This window comes from Lycium ferocissimum, chromosome 12 (assembly GCF_029784015.1).
Source record: "Lycium ferocissimum isolate CSIRO_LF1 chromosome 12, AGI_CSIRO_Lferr_CH_V1, whole genome shotgun sequence".
NCBI classification, from domain to species: Eukaryota; Viridiplantae; Streptophyta; class Magnoliopsida; order Solanales; family Solanaceae; genus Lycium; species Lycium ferocissimum.
Genome location: NC_081353.1, coordinates 63,290,810 through 63,308,374, shown reverse-complemented (window position 1 = coordinate 63,308,374; position 17,565 = coordinate 63,290,810). Strand labels below are relative to the sequence as shown.

The 17,565-nt window shown below is 35.5% G+C and overlaps 1 protein-coding gene across 8 annotated transcripts; it reads left to right on the top strand.

Annotated features, from left to right (window-relative positions):
* The first annotated feature begins 7,961 nt into the window (after positions 1–7,961).
* LOC132040017 (uncharacterized) lies at positions 7,962–17,256 on the top strand. 8 transcript variants are annotated; one of them, XM_059430617.1, is made up of 8 exons: positions 7,962–7,987; positions 8,716–8,817; positions 15,163–15,276; positions 15,367–15,645; positions 15,918–16,031; positions 16,226–16,298; positions 16,414–16,480; positions 17,019–17,256. In XM_059430617.1, the coding sequence occupies exons 2-7, from the start codon at positions 8,752–8,754 to the stop codon at positions 16,449–16,451; spliced, it is 684 nt and encodes a 227-aa protein (XP_059286600.1). In that variant the 5' UTR covers positions 7,962–7,987; positions 8,716–8,751; the 3' UTR covers positions 16,452–16,480; positions 17,019–17,256. The 8 variants fall into 8 exon arrangements, with proteins under 8 accessions (XP_059286600.1, XP_059286598.1, XP_059286602.1 ...); XM_059430615.1 differs by having other exon boundaries at positions 7,964–7,987; positions 8,702–8,817; XM_059430619.1 differs by lacking the exon at positions 7,962–7,987 and adding an exon at positions 8,023–8,039.
* Positions 17,257–17,565: the final 309 nt, after the last annotated feature.

Genomic DNA, 17,565 nt, shown 5'->3' with positions numbered 1-17,565 from the left:
GACTTTTTTTCCCTTTGGTTAAAAGAACCCCGCTCGGAGAAAAAACGGGAACGTCCAGGGGGGTTTGGGTGTTGGGGAACATTTAATTTTGGGAAAAAAGGAGGGAACGAAGTTAAAAGTGATAAGAAAGGGTGAAGGAGCGTTGAAACGAAAAGAAGAAATGAACGGCGCTACGATCGACGAGCAAAGATAAGTTGACAAGGTTCTTACAAATCAATGTAAGCAACGAATTTGGGGTTGAGAACGATTGAAATCAAAGAGGAATGTAGGATGAAGTTGATATGGAGGTGAAGATGAAGGAGATTTCGAAGTGAAGAAGGTAAAAATGAAGAAGTAAAGGGGTCAAAAGCCTTATATAGGCATTGGATCTGAGACGGTTACAGATCCCAACCAACCGGGAGATGCCACGTATCCCATAATTAATGAGATATGATTTGAAATGACGTGAGTAGCGGCGGTTACAGAAAATTGGTCGTTCGGGGTGTAACACGTGGCTGATGGCAGAAGGACGTGACGTAACTGTTCCCGCCAAAATGAAAAGATAAGAACGAGCCTATGGAACCACAGTCAAGGACTATCCACTTCCCGTTACTCCGGCAAAGCTTCGGTCCGAAAAGTGTGGGGACTATCTGTATACGGTAAAATTTGAATTAATGCTAGACCGTTGAGACCGGGGATCAAGGGAATCGAGAAACAAGCACGAACGCTTAAACCAGGGGTATTGCATCAAAAGTGGTTGCTCAGAAGAAGTCGGAGGAAAACCGTAAGATCCGATTTCTCTATGGCCGAATTGATCGTGACCGTTAGTCCAGTTTCTCCATGACCGAGTTAATCGTGGCCGTTAGTCCGATTTCTCCATGGCCGAGTTGATCGTGACCGTTAACTGGTGATCGGTTATATCGCTACGTGTCAAGACCATTTACGCCACATAATGCGCCAATCGTACGAGTGTCGGTGTACGACCCAATCCTTCCTTTGCGCTTTTATTTCAAAAGCGCTTTACGTTGTATAAGAGGCACATGTACAAAACTATAAATAGGGGACACTTTCCTACTTTTAAGGTTAGATTTTCCGATCTAAAACATTGTAATAAACTTACTCTGTCGCTCTCTCTCTCTCTCTCTCTCTAATTTTAAATGGGAGCAGGAGTATTCTTTGACTTGATTCAACCAATACGATATAGTACCGCAATATACGTATATATTTAGCTCAAATCCATAATATTAACATATTCATCCAAGTTATTAATACATATATTTATATATAAGTCATTATACACGAATCCACATATACATCCCCTAAAAATCAAAATAGATCAAAGTTTGTCCACATATCCTATACCTCACTTACAAATTCAACTTATTACCTAATTTCGGGGTAAACAATAAAACAATTACTTTTAGCATTTCTCCTATTCCAAGTGAAGCTGCTCGATAATTTTGGACATTGCGACTGATGGAAAAAACGTCATTTAACCAATTTTGCGACTATGACTCTCACATTCCGCTGGGATAAACATCTGGTTAAATAAAACAAAGTAAAACGTTAGTCAAGTTTTACAACACAAAATGCACAACAACAAAAAAATGAAGTAAAGGTAAAGGAAGAGTGAACTAATTGGGCTTCACTCAATTCTGCTTCTCCAATGTCATCTAGCTGCGGCTGCTGCTACTGTTGGTTAATAATGGGGCTGACTCGAGATAGAGCTATGTTGGGCTTTCAGCCCAACACCTAATGCTAGAGGAAGATGGAATAAGTCCAATGGAGTGCACGAAAAAACAAGAAAGATAAAGATTAGCAAAAGAAGATATTAAAGTTAAACTAATACTTGACAAGTACTTGAAACTAATAGTAAAGGGAACGGTTTTTATCTGAGAATTGGACTTCCTTAAGGGTAGGGGTGGTTTATATAAACTATGGTTTATTCATTCAAAGATTAAATCCAACTTAGATGCTCTCTTAACTTAATTCACATAGATCAGGAAAACATGAACAAAATAGAATCGCATGAATATTGATTGGATAATCGTCTTGCTAGCTTGAGAAATACACTCTAGACCAACTGAACTTAGGCAAGTAAACACGATGAACACAGCAAAGAAAAGGAGACGGAAATATGCTTTACGCCACTTGGATTAAGAAAACAACACAAGCAAAGAATCAGAATATCAACAGGTGCTTAACCACCTTCACCCCAAACCCGAACCAACATTCATTCTTCCATTCAAACTAACAAACCAACATAACAGATATGGTATCGATAAAAGCATAAACTGGACTGAACGATTGGAAATAGAGAGATTAAATGAAAAGCCACTCACACTTAAGCAGTAACTAAACGGAGTTAAATCATGCTTCGCCTATAATTAATATATCCTAAGTAATGAAATACATAACTGAAGGATCATGAATCGATTAAACACACACAGAAAATGAGTGCAGAAATTAAATACATAATTACATCCCGAAATAAATAAAGGGGAAAGAAGATTACCTGTTGCGGAGCAGCGACTGCGGCGGCGAGAGCGAAAATGCTTCCTTTCACCAAATATTTGAACACTCGAAAGAAGACGAGAGAAAATTTTAAGCGAAAATGAACTTTAAACTCAGAAAATTGGTTTAGGATAAGAACCCTTTTTCCAAAATTTCTTTGTAAGAACACTTGTTCTAGCCCTTCCAACCCTGGTCTGAGATGAAGAATATGGGGTTCTATTAAATGGATGGGTTTTAGGTTGAAAAGCGATGTGGGACACTTGAATTTCAGATTTGAAACTAGGATTTTGCTGAGTTTCTTTGAAATCCGAAGTTGAAATTCAAATATTCTACTGGAAGTCAACAAAAATCGAAAAGAAAAGGAAAAAGAAGGGGATTTGTTGGGTTGCTTTAGGAATTGAGGGATTAAGGCAATTCCCCCTCAACTTGGGCCGGGCGGTTGAGTAATTGTGGGCTGGAAATTGGGCCAGCATTTGGTCCAAAAAAGAACTTAACAAATGCTGATGTTTAGAACATGGCCATGATTAAAATCAATTTTGTGGCGAAAGCCCTTTCAAATAAACTTTTTTCTTTTAAAAAAAAAAAAAATAAACCAATCTTGAAATAAAAAATTGGGACGAATTTAATTATTTATTCAATTAATCAAGCTTCTTATCTTTGACAAAGTAGAAATACCTATTTTGCAAATACATACTAATTATAGTAATTAAGTCATAAATGACTTTATTTTGACAATTTGAAATAAGTACTAAATTAACACTTATTTTGAACATAATTAATACTCATAATTATATGTAAAAATATATATTTAGGATATTTTGCCAAATAACACAAAAAGTAGTTTAGAAAATATTTTTTGACTATGTAAAATAATTATTTCACTCTGTTTAAAATTCAAGAAGCTTGACTATTTAATTTACGATATGAAGAGCCATAATTGAGTGTGAACATTTACACCCCTCCATTTCTTTTTCCAATCAATCACAGTAAAACCATCAAGGACTACTAGCTAGTTCTTGAATTCTATAAGTGGGTCTACAGAAGAATCGATTTTTCCCTTTTGCAAAGCAAATGGGTTCACACTGCACACTGAAACTTCATTCAATACTTTTTTTTTTTTGAGCTAATTAACTGATTATTTTATGTAAATTTTACTTGGCATAGCTTAGTATGTTACATATTTATGAAACATAACTATACTTTTTAATAATTAAGTTTAGTAGCTATAATATTATATTTTTACAACTCATAGCTACCCACTTTTCTACCAATTAATTTACCACTTCCCACACCCCTATTTTTTAGTACACTTTCTCTCTCTCCCTTTTCCTAAATATACGTTTCTAACTCCCATCTCTCCTAATTTCGTGCTTTTCAAATCGAGTTTACGATTTCTTTCACTTCCTTTTTTTATTCGTATTAACTTTCATTAATTTCAACCTTTTACCGCCAAAATTCAACTCTATTTCCTAAAATATGTAAGATATTCTGTTATTTTTGTGTTCTCCCTCATCATCTTTGTTTCTTTTTGGGCTTTACTAAGCCACAGATTTCATCTTCCCTATATTCAGTGGAAGTTTAAAGGTTTTTTTTTTTTTTTGAGGGATCCATGTATCATTCATCCTCATGTCATTTTAGATCACCGTCTTCTCCGGTGTGATCTAACCGGCGTCGATCGTCTTCTCTTTCCGGTCGGATACGTAGCAATTGCATGGTCGGATACGCTCAGATTACAAAGACCGGCTGATTTGACACGGTCATATACGTAGCAATTAAAAAGATCGGCCTATTTGAATAGAAAATATTAAAGACCAAATCATTTAACCGCATGACGTTTCCTAGATGCCTCTCATGCAAACTTTGCCACCGGAATTTTTGAATACGGATACGAAGTTTTTGTTATTGGACAAGTGTAAAAACGTTCATGTTCTCCAAGAGGTATTTTTTCTTATTAATGACCCTATTTTCACTTCACCAGATATGTATTTTACTTGCATTTTAAGTATATTTTTATCATATTTTTCGATGAACTTCAATTAATTCCCCTTTTTTCAATTCACCAGATCTATATTTTGCATACATTTTAAGTATATTTTTGTCGTATTTTTTATTAGTTCAATTAGTTTGTGTTTTGAACTTCAGTTAATTCCTATTTTTTCAATTCACCAGATCTGTATTTTGCGTACAGTAAAAGTGTATTTTTGTCGTATTTTTTTATTATTTCAATTAGTTTGTGTTTTTAATTGTGTGTTATATATTTTTTCTACCTAATTTGTTACTTGTAAATTTATGCGATTTTGAATTTGTGTTTAATTTTTATCAAAGTATATTTTGTAGTATATATTCAGTGTATTTGAAGTGTATTTTTACAGCACAGTCACACACTGTTGTAGTGACAACCACAGTGCATTTAACATTGATATATTTGCATTATATTTATAGTATATTTTCAATATATCTTGAATGTGTTGTTATTTATTGTGGTTAATTTGTTATTTTGTTATTTTTTCATGTTTTGTTAATGTAAAGTTTCAGTATATCTTGACGCATTCCAGCTGAAATTAATGCAAAGTTTCTCCGTATGAGATACGACGCAAATCGACAAGGCAACCCTGAATGCATTTATTGACAACGAGCAACCACCAATACCTGTCAAGGCTACCGTTGATTATGATGCGGTGATTTTAGTAGATGTTCAGGAGTAGATTTGTAGACAGAACAGTTTATGTTTTAAGTTTTTTTTTTCTCCAACTTTTTTTTTATGTATAACATCAACATTGCGACATTATTTTTATGAAGATTTTAGAAGAAGTTTTATGTATTTTGGTAATGATCCCGCTTGTTGTATAGTCTAATCGTAGATTTGAATTATGTTTTTATTACATTTATATTTTTCTTGTATAGTTCTTTCTTCTAAAAATTACAAGTTGCATTTCAATATCAGGTTTGTATTTCCTACATGTTTTCACTATATTTTATTGATGAACTAGGAAGAGTTCTATGCATTTTCTCTATATATTCATGGTACACTTGAATTCATTATTAAACCATAAAATCTATTTTTCTATGCAATATATTTCAAAAATTAAAGAACAATTTTAATACTTCTAAAATACATACAAAATACAAGTGAAATATATTGTAAATATATTCATTACGATTCAAATCTTGCGGATCAATTAGAATACACTCAAAAATACAATCATAATACAGATAAAATACAGTGAATCAAAAGCCACCCTTAGGGATTAAAGTTTTTATGGAGTCAAGTTTTCCCATCTTATTAAAGTTACTAAATAATATTCAATATCACTTATTGCACTCAATAACTAATATTTTTTGTAACGAACATTTTAATTTTTAATAATGTAATTTCATTGAATATTTTTAATAACAAACACAAAACCGATGGTCATAGCATTAGGAGACAATCTCAACTTGTCACTATGCAATTCAGTTGATGAACAAATCAAGCTTTGCGTGATTTATGGAACATTAAAAAGAGATTTTTTTTTAGTTATATTTTGGGAAAAAATATGAAGAGTTTTTGAATTCAAATTTTATGTGAATGATTAGATGTTGAATGAGATATGTGATTAGATATGGAAGAGAATGAGATTTGCGTGATTTATGGAACATTAAAAACAGATTTACATTTTAGTTTGAAAAAGATTTTTTTCCCCAAATAGAGGCATTATTTGCTCAACGGTTAGTGTATTTGAGTACGTATTTTGACTATATTTATGCGACGCGTCCAGGACCTAAATATAGGAAAAATCAGCTACGAATTATAAATAATGAACTTGTAGTTATAACTTGTTAGAAGCAGCTAAAAGGTAGCTATTTGAGAAAATTTTACTTATTTTATTTAAAATTTTGGGATTTTTTTCTTGGAGTCCATGATATGTGTATGTATAGGAAGTTAGGAACATGGGCATTTTATGATTGTGAGTGAAGCAGGTCTGAAAGAATTGAGCGCAGACGTATGTGGCACTCAGATGAGAGAAGTCTGGCCAGCTACAACATTAAAATTAACGGAATTCCAGTTATGTTGGCGGTAATGGTGGCAATGGTTGTTGCGGTAATGGCCGTAATGATGATGGAGGGGAAGAAAATTGTAATGGTGGAAAAACAAATAAAGGGGAGGGATAAAATGTGTTAGGGGCTCTGAGGTGGCATGTCACATTTCCATTCACCTCCTTTTTTGTACTATTTGTGCACATGTAGGATTGACTATCCACCTTGAACAACTTTAATAGTTGAAGGTATATTTGAATCAATAGTATAACAGCAGGAGTATACTTGAGCTGAAAATATAACGAAAGATATATTTGATCCATTTTCCGATAGTACAGGGGTATATTTGGCGCTTTTCCGTTTTAAGAATATTCAAACTTTATCAATATCTAAAAATTCCTTTTTGGAACATCGGAATATTTATTTTTCTTCTCCGCTACAATTAGGGGTGGGCGTTCGGTTTTTTGGTTCGGTTTTATCAAAATTCGGTTTGGCTATTTCGGGTTCGATTTTTTGAAGGTGGACACCGAATACCGAACCAAACTAGTTCGGTTCGGTTCTTTCGGTTTTGATTTTTTAAAGTTCGGTTCGGTTCGGTTTCGATTTTTTCAATTCGGTTTTTTTGTTATGATATTAAAAGCGATTTCATTGACACTAATTCGTATTCTTAAAAGCAATAAAACATAAAACTGATAAATTGAAATCAAAATCAAACAAACAGGATACACAAGAATAGAAAACTATAATTATGATATAGGATTACTAGGTGTTATATACATACCGTAAGAATAATTAAAAAAACACATAAAGGACATACATTAATCCTAAAGACACATCCTAGTTACCTTCCATTAATAAGGATATTTGATTTTCTTAGCTGGAGTGAAAAATTAGGGATACAAATGCAAAAGAGGACTTGTTACAATTGAGTTTTTTACGCTTTAAACTTAATGGGCCTGGACTATTTTAATTTTTTTAGGTAATATATTAAATTTCAGTGCGCATTCGGTTTTTCGGTTCGGTTTTATCAAACTTCAGTTCGGCTATTTCGGTTTCGGTTTTTTGATGGTAGATACCAAACACCGAACTAAACTAGTTCGGTTCGGTTCGATTTTTCGGTTTTCGGTATTTATGCCCCGTCCTCATGACAGCGCATCGGTTATAACCTAAATAGCACGAGAAATTGCCTAAGAAACCAGGATTTGGATTGGCTTATAGGCAAAAATGTTTGCGAACTTATAAGTGAAAAAAAAAGTTAAAAAAATAAGTTTTTATTTTTTGAGCTTATAATTTGTTTTGAACATTATAAAATTTTAGTCTAATGTTAAGTTAAATGAATTAATTATTTTTGAGAACATTTTATTTTAAAAATAATTTTCTTTAGCGGTAGAAGCAAACAAAAAAAAAGTAAAAACATAAAAAGTTATAAGAAATCCAAACGGGCTCTAAATCAGACACGGTTAATAGTTTTGAACTGGTAACAACTGTTCCTCTATTTTCCATCTCATAGTTGATAGTAGTCCCTGAAGGTGTCATCACGACACCCTAAAACTTCTTGTTAAGTTTCATTTCTAAAGTTTTACACTTCCTTCACATAATTTAAAAGGAGGTCCTTTTTTTTTTTATTCTCTTGGGTATTCATGGAGCTTCTTTTATCTGAATTTCCATTGTAGTCCCTTCCTTTGGGTTGAATTTAACCTGTGTACCCTCTTCTGTTGCACATACAATTTTGGCTACATTTTAGCTTTATTATGTGCTTATATGTATTTTCTCTATTACTGTTCTGATATCTCGTTGTTTTGTTCTTTGATTTTGTGTTTCTTGTGCTCCAGTTATCTCATTGTTTCGTTGTTGTTACTGCTCTTTCTTCTGAATGCTATGTACTGCTTTCCATTTCACATTATTTCGTTGTTGTTTTTGCTTTCATTTATGTATTTTCTTTTTAAATTGCTTGAATTGCTTTTTACCTAAGCCAAAGGTCTATCGGAAACAGCCTCCCTACCCCCACAAAGTTAGGGGTAAGGTATGTGTACATCCTACCCTCCTCAGACCCCACTTGTGGGATCACACTATGTATGTTGTTGTTGTACTGTTCTGATATTGGTGTCCGGGTATAGCTTTGTAGTTGCATTTAATGTAGCAATTGGAGGGTCTAAAGTTCTTGCTTTTGATTTCCTAAAAGTGGTTTTAGTGTTGTTGATGCAGACATTCTCTTTGGAAGCTTATCTTGTAGAGGAAATTATGACGGAAATCAATTCACAAGTAAAAGAAAACTCCTTAATTTTGATTAAGCAAGGTGCCGAGGCTGTAAGTTACTAGCTGTTACTATATTTGTTATTTTTAAGAGTTCATTCCTCATTTAACGCCCGAAACAACAGTTATTTTGGTTATTGGATTTTGAGTAGTATCTACAGAACTCCCTCCATTCACTTTTACTTGTCCACTATACGAAAAATAATTTTTCACTTTTACTGTCCACTTTAGCATATCAAGGGAAAGACTATGTTTTTCCCTCTTTATCCTTAACATTAACTACTAATTCCCAAAATCATTTCCCAAGATTTTTTGAAAATGCTAATAGTCATGGGTGTTATAGTAAAATATGCACTTCATTTATTATTTTCTTAAAGGAAGTTCAAAGTCCATTGTGGACAAGTGAACGGAGGGAGTAGAAGATAGCTAGTTTAGTTAGCTGTTCATTTTTGTTGTTTCCTATGTAAATCTTCTAACAATATCTTATGCTTCCTTCTTGTTGTTTGAAGGAAAAAATGATGAACAGTAATTTGAGAGAATTTTTCTGTGTATTGCTTACACTGTGCATGCTAATTTATACAAGTCCATTTGGACGAAAAAGTAAATTTCTACTATGTACCCTAATCCACCTGTCCTACTATTATTTGTCTATGTATAACAAACAATGGAATAAATTATCCAGCTAGCCTTTGTCATTTTGTACAACTGTTGAATTTGTTTCTGAAATTTGTTTGATGTCATTTTCATCAGACATGTGCTCCTTCCTTGTACCTTGTATTGTTGATAAGTCAGGGCCTTTGTTTATGCAGCACGGGCCGGTGTCTACAGATTTGGGCCTTTGTTTATGCAGCCCATAATATCTAATGTTGATGAAACCATTAGCCCGCTCGGATTAGGCCCGGTCCATATGTTTGTGTCTTTAACTCGTCATTTGTATCCAAAATTCTTCCTTCTTCTTTCTCAGATGAAATCGTGACATCTTTTCCTTTCTTTTTCTGATTTATTATTGGAACATTATTTCTAACATCCCCCCTCAAGATGGAGGGGGACGAAGTAACACCCATTTTGGATAGGATAGATAGATGTGAGAGAGAGCTTTGGTGAACAGATCGGCTAATTGAAGTTTCGATGGAACAAAAGAAAGAGAGATTAGACCAGAGAGATATTGTTGCCGAACAAAATGGCAATCGAGCTCCACATGTTTTGTTCGCTCGTGAAAAACAGGGTTACGAGCAATATGCATCGCTGCTTGGCTATCTGAATGAACAGGAATTGGAAGATTTGGGGAAAGTGATAGATCGGTCAACAATCGAGTGAGCCAAGTCAATTCAGTGACTAAACGTCTCATAGATCGATACTCAGATTCCGCGGAAGACAAAGAGACAGATGTTTGTTTCTTGGATTTCCAGGATATGGGTGAGCCTCCTAAGGTGATATAAAATCCACTGATGGAGAGACGGGTATCCCGACAAGCAGCCCAATCGGCGTCGCAAAAGGCAATTAATGAGAAGGAAGGTTGAGAGGACATGAAAATGCCTTGACTTGGATCATTGTGAAGATATTTGAGTACTCGCAAAGCAACCGTGAAATGGGAGTTAGTGGGTTGTTGCATGAATTGGCTTAGGGTAAGAACAGAAAATGAGAGATCTGGCCTGGTATGGGTGAGATAATTCAATTTGCCAATCAGATGTCGATATAGAGTAGGATTAGAGAATAGATCTCCAGAAGCAGAGGAGAGCTTTGAAGAAGGATCCAATGGGCAGGAAACAGATGGTAAATGGGAAACATCAAATTCATGGAGTAAGTCCAAGGTATATTTCCTTTGAGTTATTATGATACCTTGTTTTTCTCTGATGAATTCCATGCCTAGGAAATAGTTTAGAGAACCAAGGTCTTTGATTTTGAATTCTGAGTGAAGAAAATCCTTTAAATCAGCAATCTCTGTAGGATTATTCCCTGTAATTAGAAGGTCATCCACATAGACTGCAATAATGGTGACAAAACCTCCTGAGTTCTTAAAAAATAAGGAGTAATCGTTAAGAGATGAAGTGAATCCTTTAAAACTAAGTGCTCCAGCAAGCCTGGCATACCATTGCCTAGAGGCTTGCTTGAGACCATACAATGATTTCTTTAACTTACAAACAAGATCAGGAGAATTAGGCTGCAAACTAGGGGGAAACTTCATAAAAACCTCTTCTTGCAAATCCCCATGCAAGAAGGCATTATTGACATCAAATTGAGAAATTTCCCATCCCTTCTTAACTGCAATAGCAATCAGGCACCTAATGGTGGTCATTTTCACCACTGGTGAAAATGTTTCATTGTAATCAAAACCAGCTCTTTGAATATCACCTCTTATCACCAACCTGGCTTTTAGCCTTTCTAGAGTTCCATCTGAGTGCTGCTTTACCTTGTAAACCCGGTACACGAGGTAAAGCTTTCATCGGCTTTGGTGAGGTAACAATGTCCCGCGTGTCGTTGGATATTAATGCATCTAGTTCGGCACATCCATGGCCTTTTGCCATCCGGGATGTAAGGAAGCTTGAGTGGCCGGTGGGTTCTTGAATGTTGCAAATAGAGTGAAGGGATGATTGATTGGATTGAGATAAGGCGGGGAAACGGTAGAATTGTGGGGGTGAGTAGGTAAACGAATGATTGGTGACATCGGCTGAGAGAAAACATTGTAGCAAAAATAATCTTGAAGGTAAGGAGGTGGTGCACCAATGTTAATTCTACTAGATTTTTTGATTTGGGAAGGTATGGCATGTGGTGTAGAAATGAGATTAGGTGAAGAGGGAGGTGTGTTGGTTGATAAGGAAGAATCTGAAGTTGAATTAGGTGAAGGAGATGGTGTAGTAATAGAAGTGGGAGAAGGAACAGGAGTTGGGTGTGTTGAAGATTCTGCAACATCAGAGGGAGACGATAGTGGTGACATTGTGTTAGGGAGAAAAGGATCAGGGGAATCTGGTGGAGGCATGTCAAAGGAAGATGGGGTAGAGTAGGCGGATGTGCTGAAATAGGTGTGGAAGATTGATTAGAAGGATAGGAAGTTGGAAACGGTGGGCAGACTTTGTTCCTCGTTTTGTGTGAAAGGGATAAATGTCTTCATGAAAAAATACATCTCTTGATATGAAAACCTTAGATGATTGTAAGTCCAATAATTTGTATCCTTTTGTATCAGAAGGATATCCTAAAAATACACATGCCTTTGCCCTTGGATCAAACTTCCCCCTGTGTTGACCAAGGGTAGATGCATATACAAGACAACCAAAACACCTTAATAGTTGATAATCTGGGGCCTTTCCATGTAATTTCTCATAGGGTGTCTGTCCTTGCAAAACTTTAGTAGGCATTCTGTTAATGAGAAAAGTAGCTGTTAAAATACACTCTCCCCAGTAGGTAAGAGGAACCTTGGACTGAAACAGTAGTGCCCTAGCAACTTGGAGAAGGTGTCTATGTTTCCTCTCAACAATCCCATTCTGTTGAGGTGTTGCCACACATGATGTCTGATGAATTATGCCTTCAGATTTAAAAAAAGTAGAGGCAGCAAGGCTTTTCCCTAATACAAGTGCATTATCTGATCTGATGATTTGCACTTTAGTACTGAACTGCCTGTAGACCATCTGAATGAAAGATTTGAGTACTGAAAAAGCATTTCCCTTTGAATTCATCAGAAATGTCCATGTCCCTCTGCTATAGTCATCCACAATTGTTAAGAAATATTTAAAATTATTATGAGTAGAAACTTTATAAGGACCCCAAGTATCTATATGTATTAGATGAAAAATAGATTTGGATGAAATTTGACTTAAAGGAAAAGGTAATCTAGATTGTTTAGCCAATGGGCAGATTTCACAAAAACAATCAGAAATAGATGGAGAAGGAATAAAACTGATGTTCTTCATTGATGAGAAAGGCAAATGCCCAAGTCTTACATGCCATAGTTTTACATCAGATTTTGCACTAGCACTGAATGGAAAAGAAACTGGAAATTCAACATTACTATCATGCTTAACTGAAAAAGAAACAGGAATGCTAGTGCTAGACAATTGACTAGATCCTGAACTACTACTGTCTTGATTAGCTGAAAAGGAAACTGGAAAACTAGTACTAGACAATTGACTAGATCCTGGACTTCTAGGCTGGAAGATGTATAATCCCTCTCTTGCATTACCAAAAGCTTGTGCCCTCCTCATCAAAGGGCCCTGCACCACACATTTAAGAGAGGTGAAAAAGAGAGTGTAATTGAATTGATGACAGAATCTATGGACAGACATAAGGTTATATTTAAAACAAGGGACATGAAGAACATCTTTAAGGACAAGACCAGGAGAAATAGAAATTTCACCAACATGAGTGACAGTTATCTTGTGAGAGTTAGGCAGATTAACACTTAGAGGAACTTTAAGAGGAGTCATAGAACAGAAAGCACTTGCATTAAAGCACATATGCTCAGAAGCTCCTGAATCTATGATCCAGGAGCTAGAGTTAAAAATAGAGAAACAAGTTCCAAAATATTTAGTCATTGTACCAGCTACAGCATTAGCATTGATTGCTGAACTGGCTCCTGCACCTGCATCTCCAATCTTAACCTGTTTGATCACACTAATGACTTGGGAAAGCTGTTCTTTGTTGAGATGTTGATTGAGAAAATCCAGGTCTATGCTGCTGTGACTCATCATGTTGTTGTTTTTCATTATGTTGTCTGATACCCCTTCACCAATGACACCATTTCCCCTCACCTGACCTTCCACACCCTTATTGTTTGTAAATTGAAAATCATGGGGGAACCCAATTAGCCTGTAGCAATCATCCACAATATGTCCTACTTTCTTACAGTAAGTGCAAGAAACATTAGGGTTAAACTTAGATTTCTTTCTGTAAGAAGGGTGAGGGTTTCTTTGAAGATGATTTCCATACTTCTGTGTCATACCACCTGCTTTTTGAAAGTTGTTTTGAAAATTGTTTTGAAATTTCTGTGGCTGTTTTCCTCTATGAAAGTTCTGTTCCTGATTACTTACCATGAAGGAAGAAGAATCAGCTGTAGAAAAGGGGTTTACATAAACTTCCCTTTGATTCTCATCTTGTAAAAGAAGAGAGTAAGCAAGGTTTATGTTGGGTAGAGGATTCATCATCAACACATTTCCTCTAGTATGAGAATAAACATCATTCAGCCCCATGAGAAAGATTATAAGTCTTTCATCCTCAAGAGATTTCTGTAACTTGTCCTTTCCTTCACATAGACATGTGCAACTACATTTTATATTTGCATTTAGTGAGTCCAATTCATCCCATAATCTCTTGAGCTTTGTGAAATAGGCTGCTATGTTTAGATTTCCCTGAACTAATCCATTGAGCTGTTTCTGCAGATGATAGAGCTTAGCACCATTAGATTGCCCAAATCTGTGCTCAAGACTAGTCCAAAGCTCCTTAGCAGTTGTTGAGTATATTACACTGTCTGCTATTTCTTTAGACAGTGAGTTCAACATCCATGAAGTCACCATGTCATTGCACCTATTCCAAGAGTGGAAATCTGCTGAGTCCTCATTTGGTGCAGGATCCCTTCCAGTGATAAAACCTAACTTGTTTTTGGCTGATAGTGCTATGAGCACAGTCCTTTTCCATCCTTGGTAACCCTTTCCATCAAAAAGAGTATTTACCAAAGCCATACCAGGTGAATCAGAAGAATGAAGGAAGTATGGATGGTTTGAATCCATGGCAGTTTGATTAGTAGTGGTTTGATTTGGAGTGACTGTTGTTGAACTGTTCTCTTCATTGTTAGGCATGATTACAGATTATCAGAAGATTGATTTGATTTTAGAACTGTAGAAATTCTACTGTTGCTCTGATACCATGAAGGAAAAAATAATGAACAGTAATTTGACAGAATTTTTCTGTGTATTGCTTACACTGTGCATGCTAATTTATACAAGTCCATTTGGACGAAAAAGTAAATTTCTACTATGCACCCTAATCCACCTGTCCTACTATTATTTGTCTATGTATAACAAACAATGGAATAAATTATCCAGCTAGCCTTTGTCATTTTGTACAGCTGTTGAATTTGTTTCTGAAATTTGTTTGATGTCATTTTCATCAGACATGTGCTCCTTCCTTGTACCTTGTATTGTTGATAAGTCTGGGCCTTTGTTTATGCAGCCTGGGCCAGTGTCTACACAGTTTGGGCCTTTGTTTATGCAGCCCATAATATCTAATGTTGATGAAACCATTAGCCCACTCGGATTAGGCCCAGTCCATATGTTTGTGTCTTTGACTGCATCATTTGTATCCAAAATTCTTCCTTCTTCTTTCTCAGATGAAATCGTGACATCTTTTCCTTTCTTTTTCTGATTTATTATTGGAACATTATTTCTAACATTGTTTGCACCTTTTATTCAGAGAGTATTTGAGTCATCTTTTGTGGGAAAGAGGTGTATAGTTAAGGAGCGGTTCTCAAAAAAATACAGGCATCCAACTTTGGACACAAAGCTCACTCTCAAACGCTTAAATGCGGTTAGTTGAACCAGAAATTGCTACTTCCTTATTGGATTATTGTTTGCCAGTACGCTTGCATGACTTTAAGATATTTTAATGCTGGAGCAGGAGGTCCGCTGTATGACTAAAGCTAGAAGGCTAGGGGTTTTAACTCCAGTTCTTTATGCTGTTGATGTTGTGTCGCACACATTGACATTTGAATATGTGGAAGGCTCTTTAGTCAAAGACATACTTCTCGATTTTGGATCACATGGTATAGTTGAAGAAAGAATGAATGACATAGCATTCCATATTGGTTCGGCAATGGGCAAGCTCCATGACGGTGGCCTTATTCATGGGGATTTGACCACATCAAATATGTTAATCTGCAAGGATACCAATCGATTGGTAGGTGTTTGTGAAAGGTCTTATCTAACTATGTGGGTCTATTGGGTAATATCTACTAAATGAAAAAAACTTTGTTGCAGTTTCTTTCCCTTTTTTGTTTTTCGATTTTCCTTTCTTGGAATGACACGGGCTTGAATAGAGCGTAATAGATAAGAGGTATTCATATAGTGTGCATTAGGTAGTTTGGAATTGATGCATAGTTCATTGATTGATTGATTCTTAACCTGCATCTTGCTAAATAAATTGTAATCGGTAGAATAGTGTTTGAACAGGTATTGATTGATTTTGGTCTGAGCTTTACATCAACCCTTCCAGAAGATAAAGCAGTAGATTTATATGTACTTGAACGAGCATTGCTTTCTATGCACTCTTCATGTGGAAATCTGGTAAGTATGGTCATTAGTCCTTTCTGTTTGTTTTGGTTGCCTTTTTCTTTTTGCATGGTATAAACATGACCCCCCTACTCCCAAACACCCCCTCCCCAACAAAAAGAAATACCAGCATGACCAAAAGTGTTTTCCACCCATAATCAGCGTCTTATGGAGGTGGATATAATCTTGTAACTATCTGTTTTTTGTAGATGGATAGGATACTTGCTGCATATAGGAAATCCTCCAAACAATGGTCGTCAACTCTGAACAAGTTCGCCGAAGGTGTGTAATTTCGTAGTTATGTTCCCTTCAGTCTTCTAGAGTTGTCAACAATGTGATGTTTAAATTAATTGCTACACTGACTTCTTGTGTCTTTTTGGATTACAACTCCTTTTAGTGCGACAAAGAGGTAGAAAACGTACCATGATTGGATGAGCTGCCTCAACAATCTACTCCACATGTAGGTACGATTAATTGTTATGGGTAGTATTTATGGAACATGTTTAGTATACACTTGTGTACTAATATATATGTCCTAGTTAGAACCTCTACCAATTTATGCATTAGCTTTCTTCCTTTAATGTCCTCCGCAGAGAGGACTTCAGGTTGATAGACAAGCTTTACAAAGTTTTCTCAGATGTAAAATTTGTGAACAAGAGCTGCATATATATACACACACACACTCTGGCTTAGATTATCAAGAAACATGGTTTTTCTGATACTCTTTCCCACTCTGTTGCTTGATTTTTGAGCTACAGGGCAATATAACTGGTCTGATCAAAGTTTGTAGATTACTAAAATACTTAAGACTGTACAATATGTTCAGCTTTAAAACTTCAAAAGTTTTTAACGCTTGAAGTTGCCTCCTCTTAGTTGTTCAATAGCAGTACTATCTTTCAAAGATCCACTGTTGTCTCTTCAATACAGAATTACATAGTTGTTCAATTGCAAGTTGTTGGTGAGGCTGTTGCTTAATTTACCACCTCTACATTGATTCTACAGCTACTCTGAGCATTGCTGGGCGATAAGCAATTATACTACTGGATATTGATGGGAATATGGAGGACAGTTGTGTTATGGTTAAGTGGCAATGCAGCTATTTATGGTGAAATATTTGGATGTTTTCGATTATGTTTTAGATATTTGAGTCTATCATTGATTTTTGATACTTTATGTGCACTGAATAGGGTTCTGTTTTAAAGGGTATCTGTCAATCAAAAAGTGATAAAATTCAGTTTAAGATGGTGCAAATTTCATACAATAGCAAGCTTGTTTCAGATTATGAGCTACATTAACTTCTGCTTTGTGGTGTTAACTTATTTCCTAGTTTTGACTGGATTAATTTGTTCTGATCCTTTATTCACAGTGACACTAGAAGACGTTTGTGCACACTATTGTATTTTAATTTGTATATACATAATTACTTATCAAGAAATTGCACCCATAAAGAAGTTACTGTCTAATTGATTGACTTTGGATTTTGGTCAAATTTTATTATTCTGCTAACATTATTTAATTACTTATCAAGAAATTGCACCCATAAAGAAGT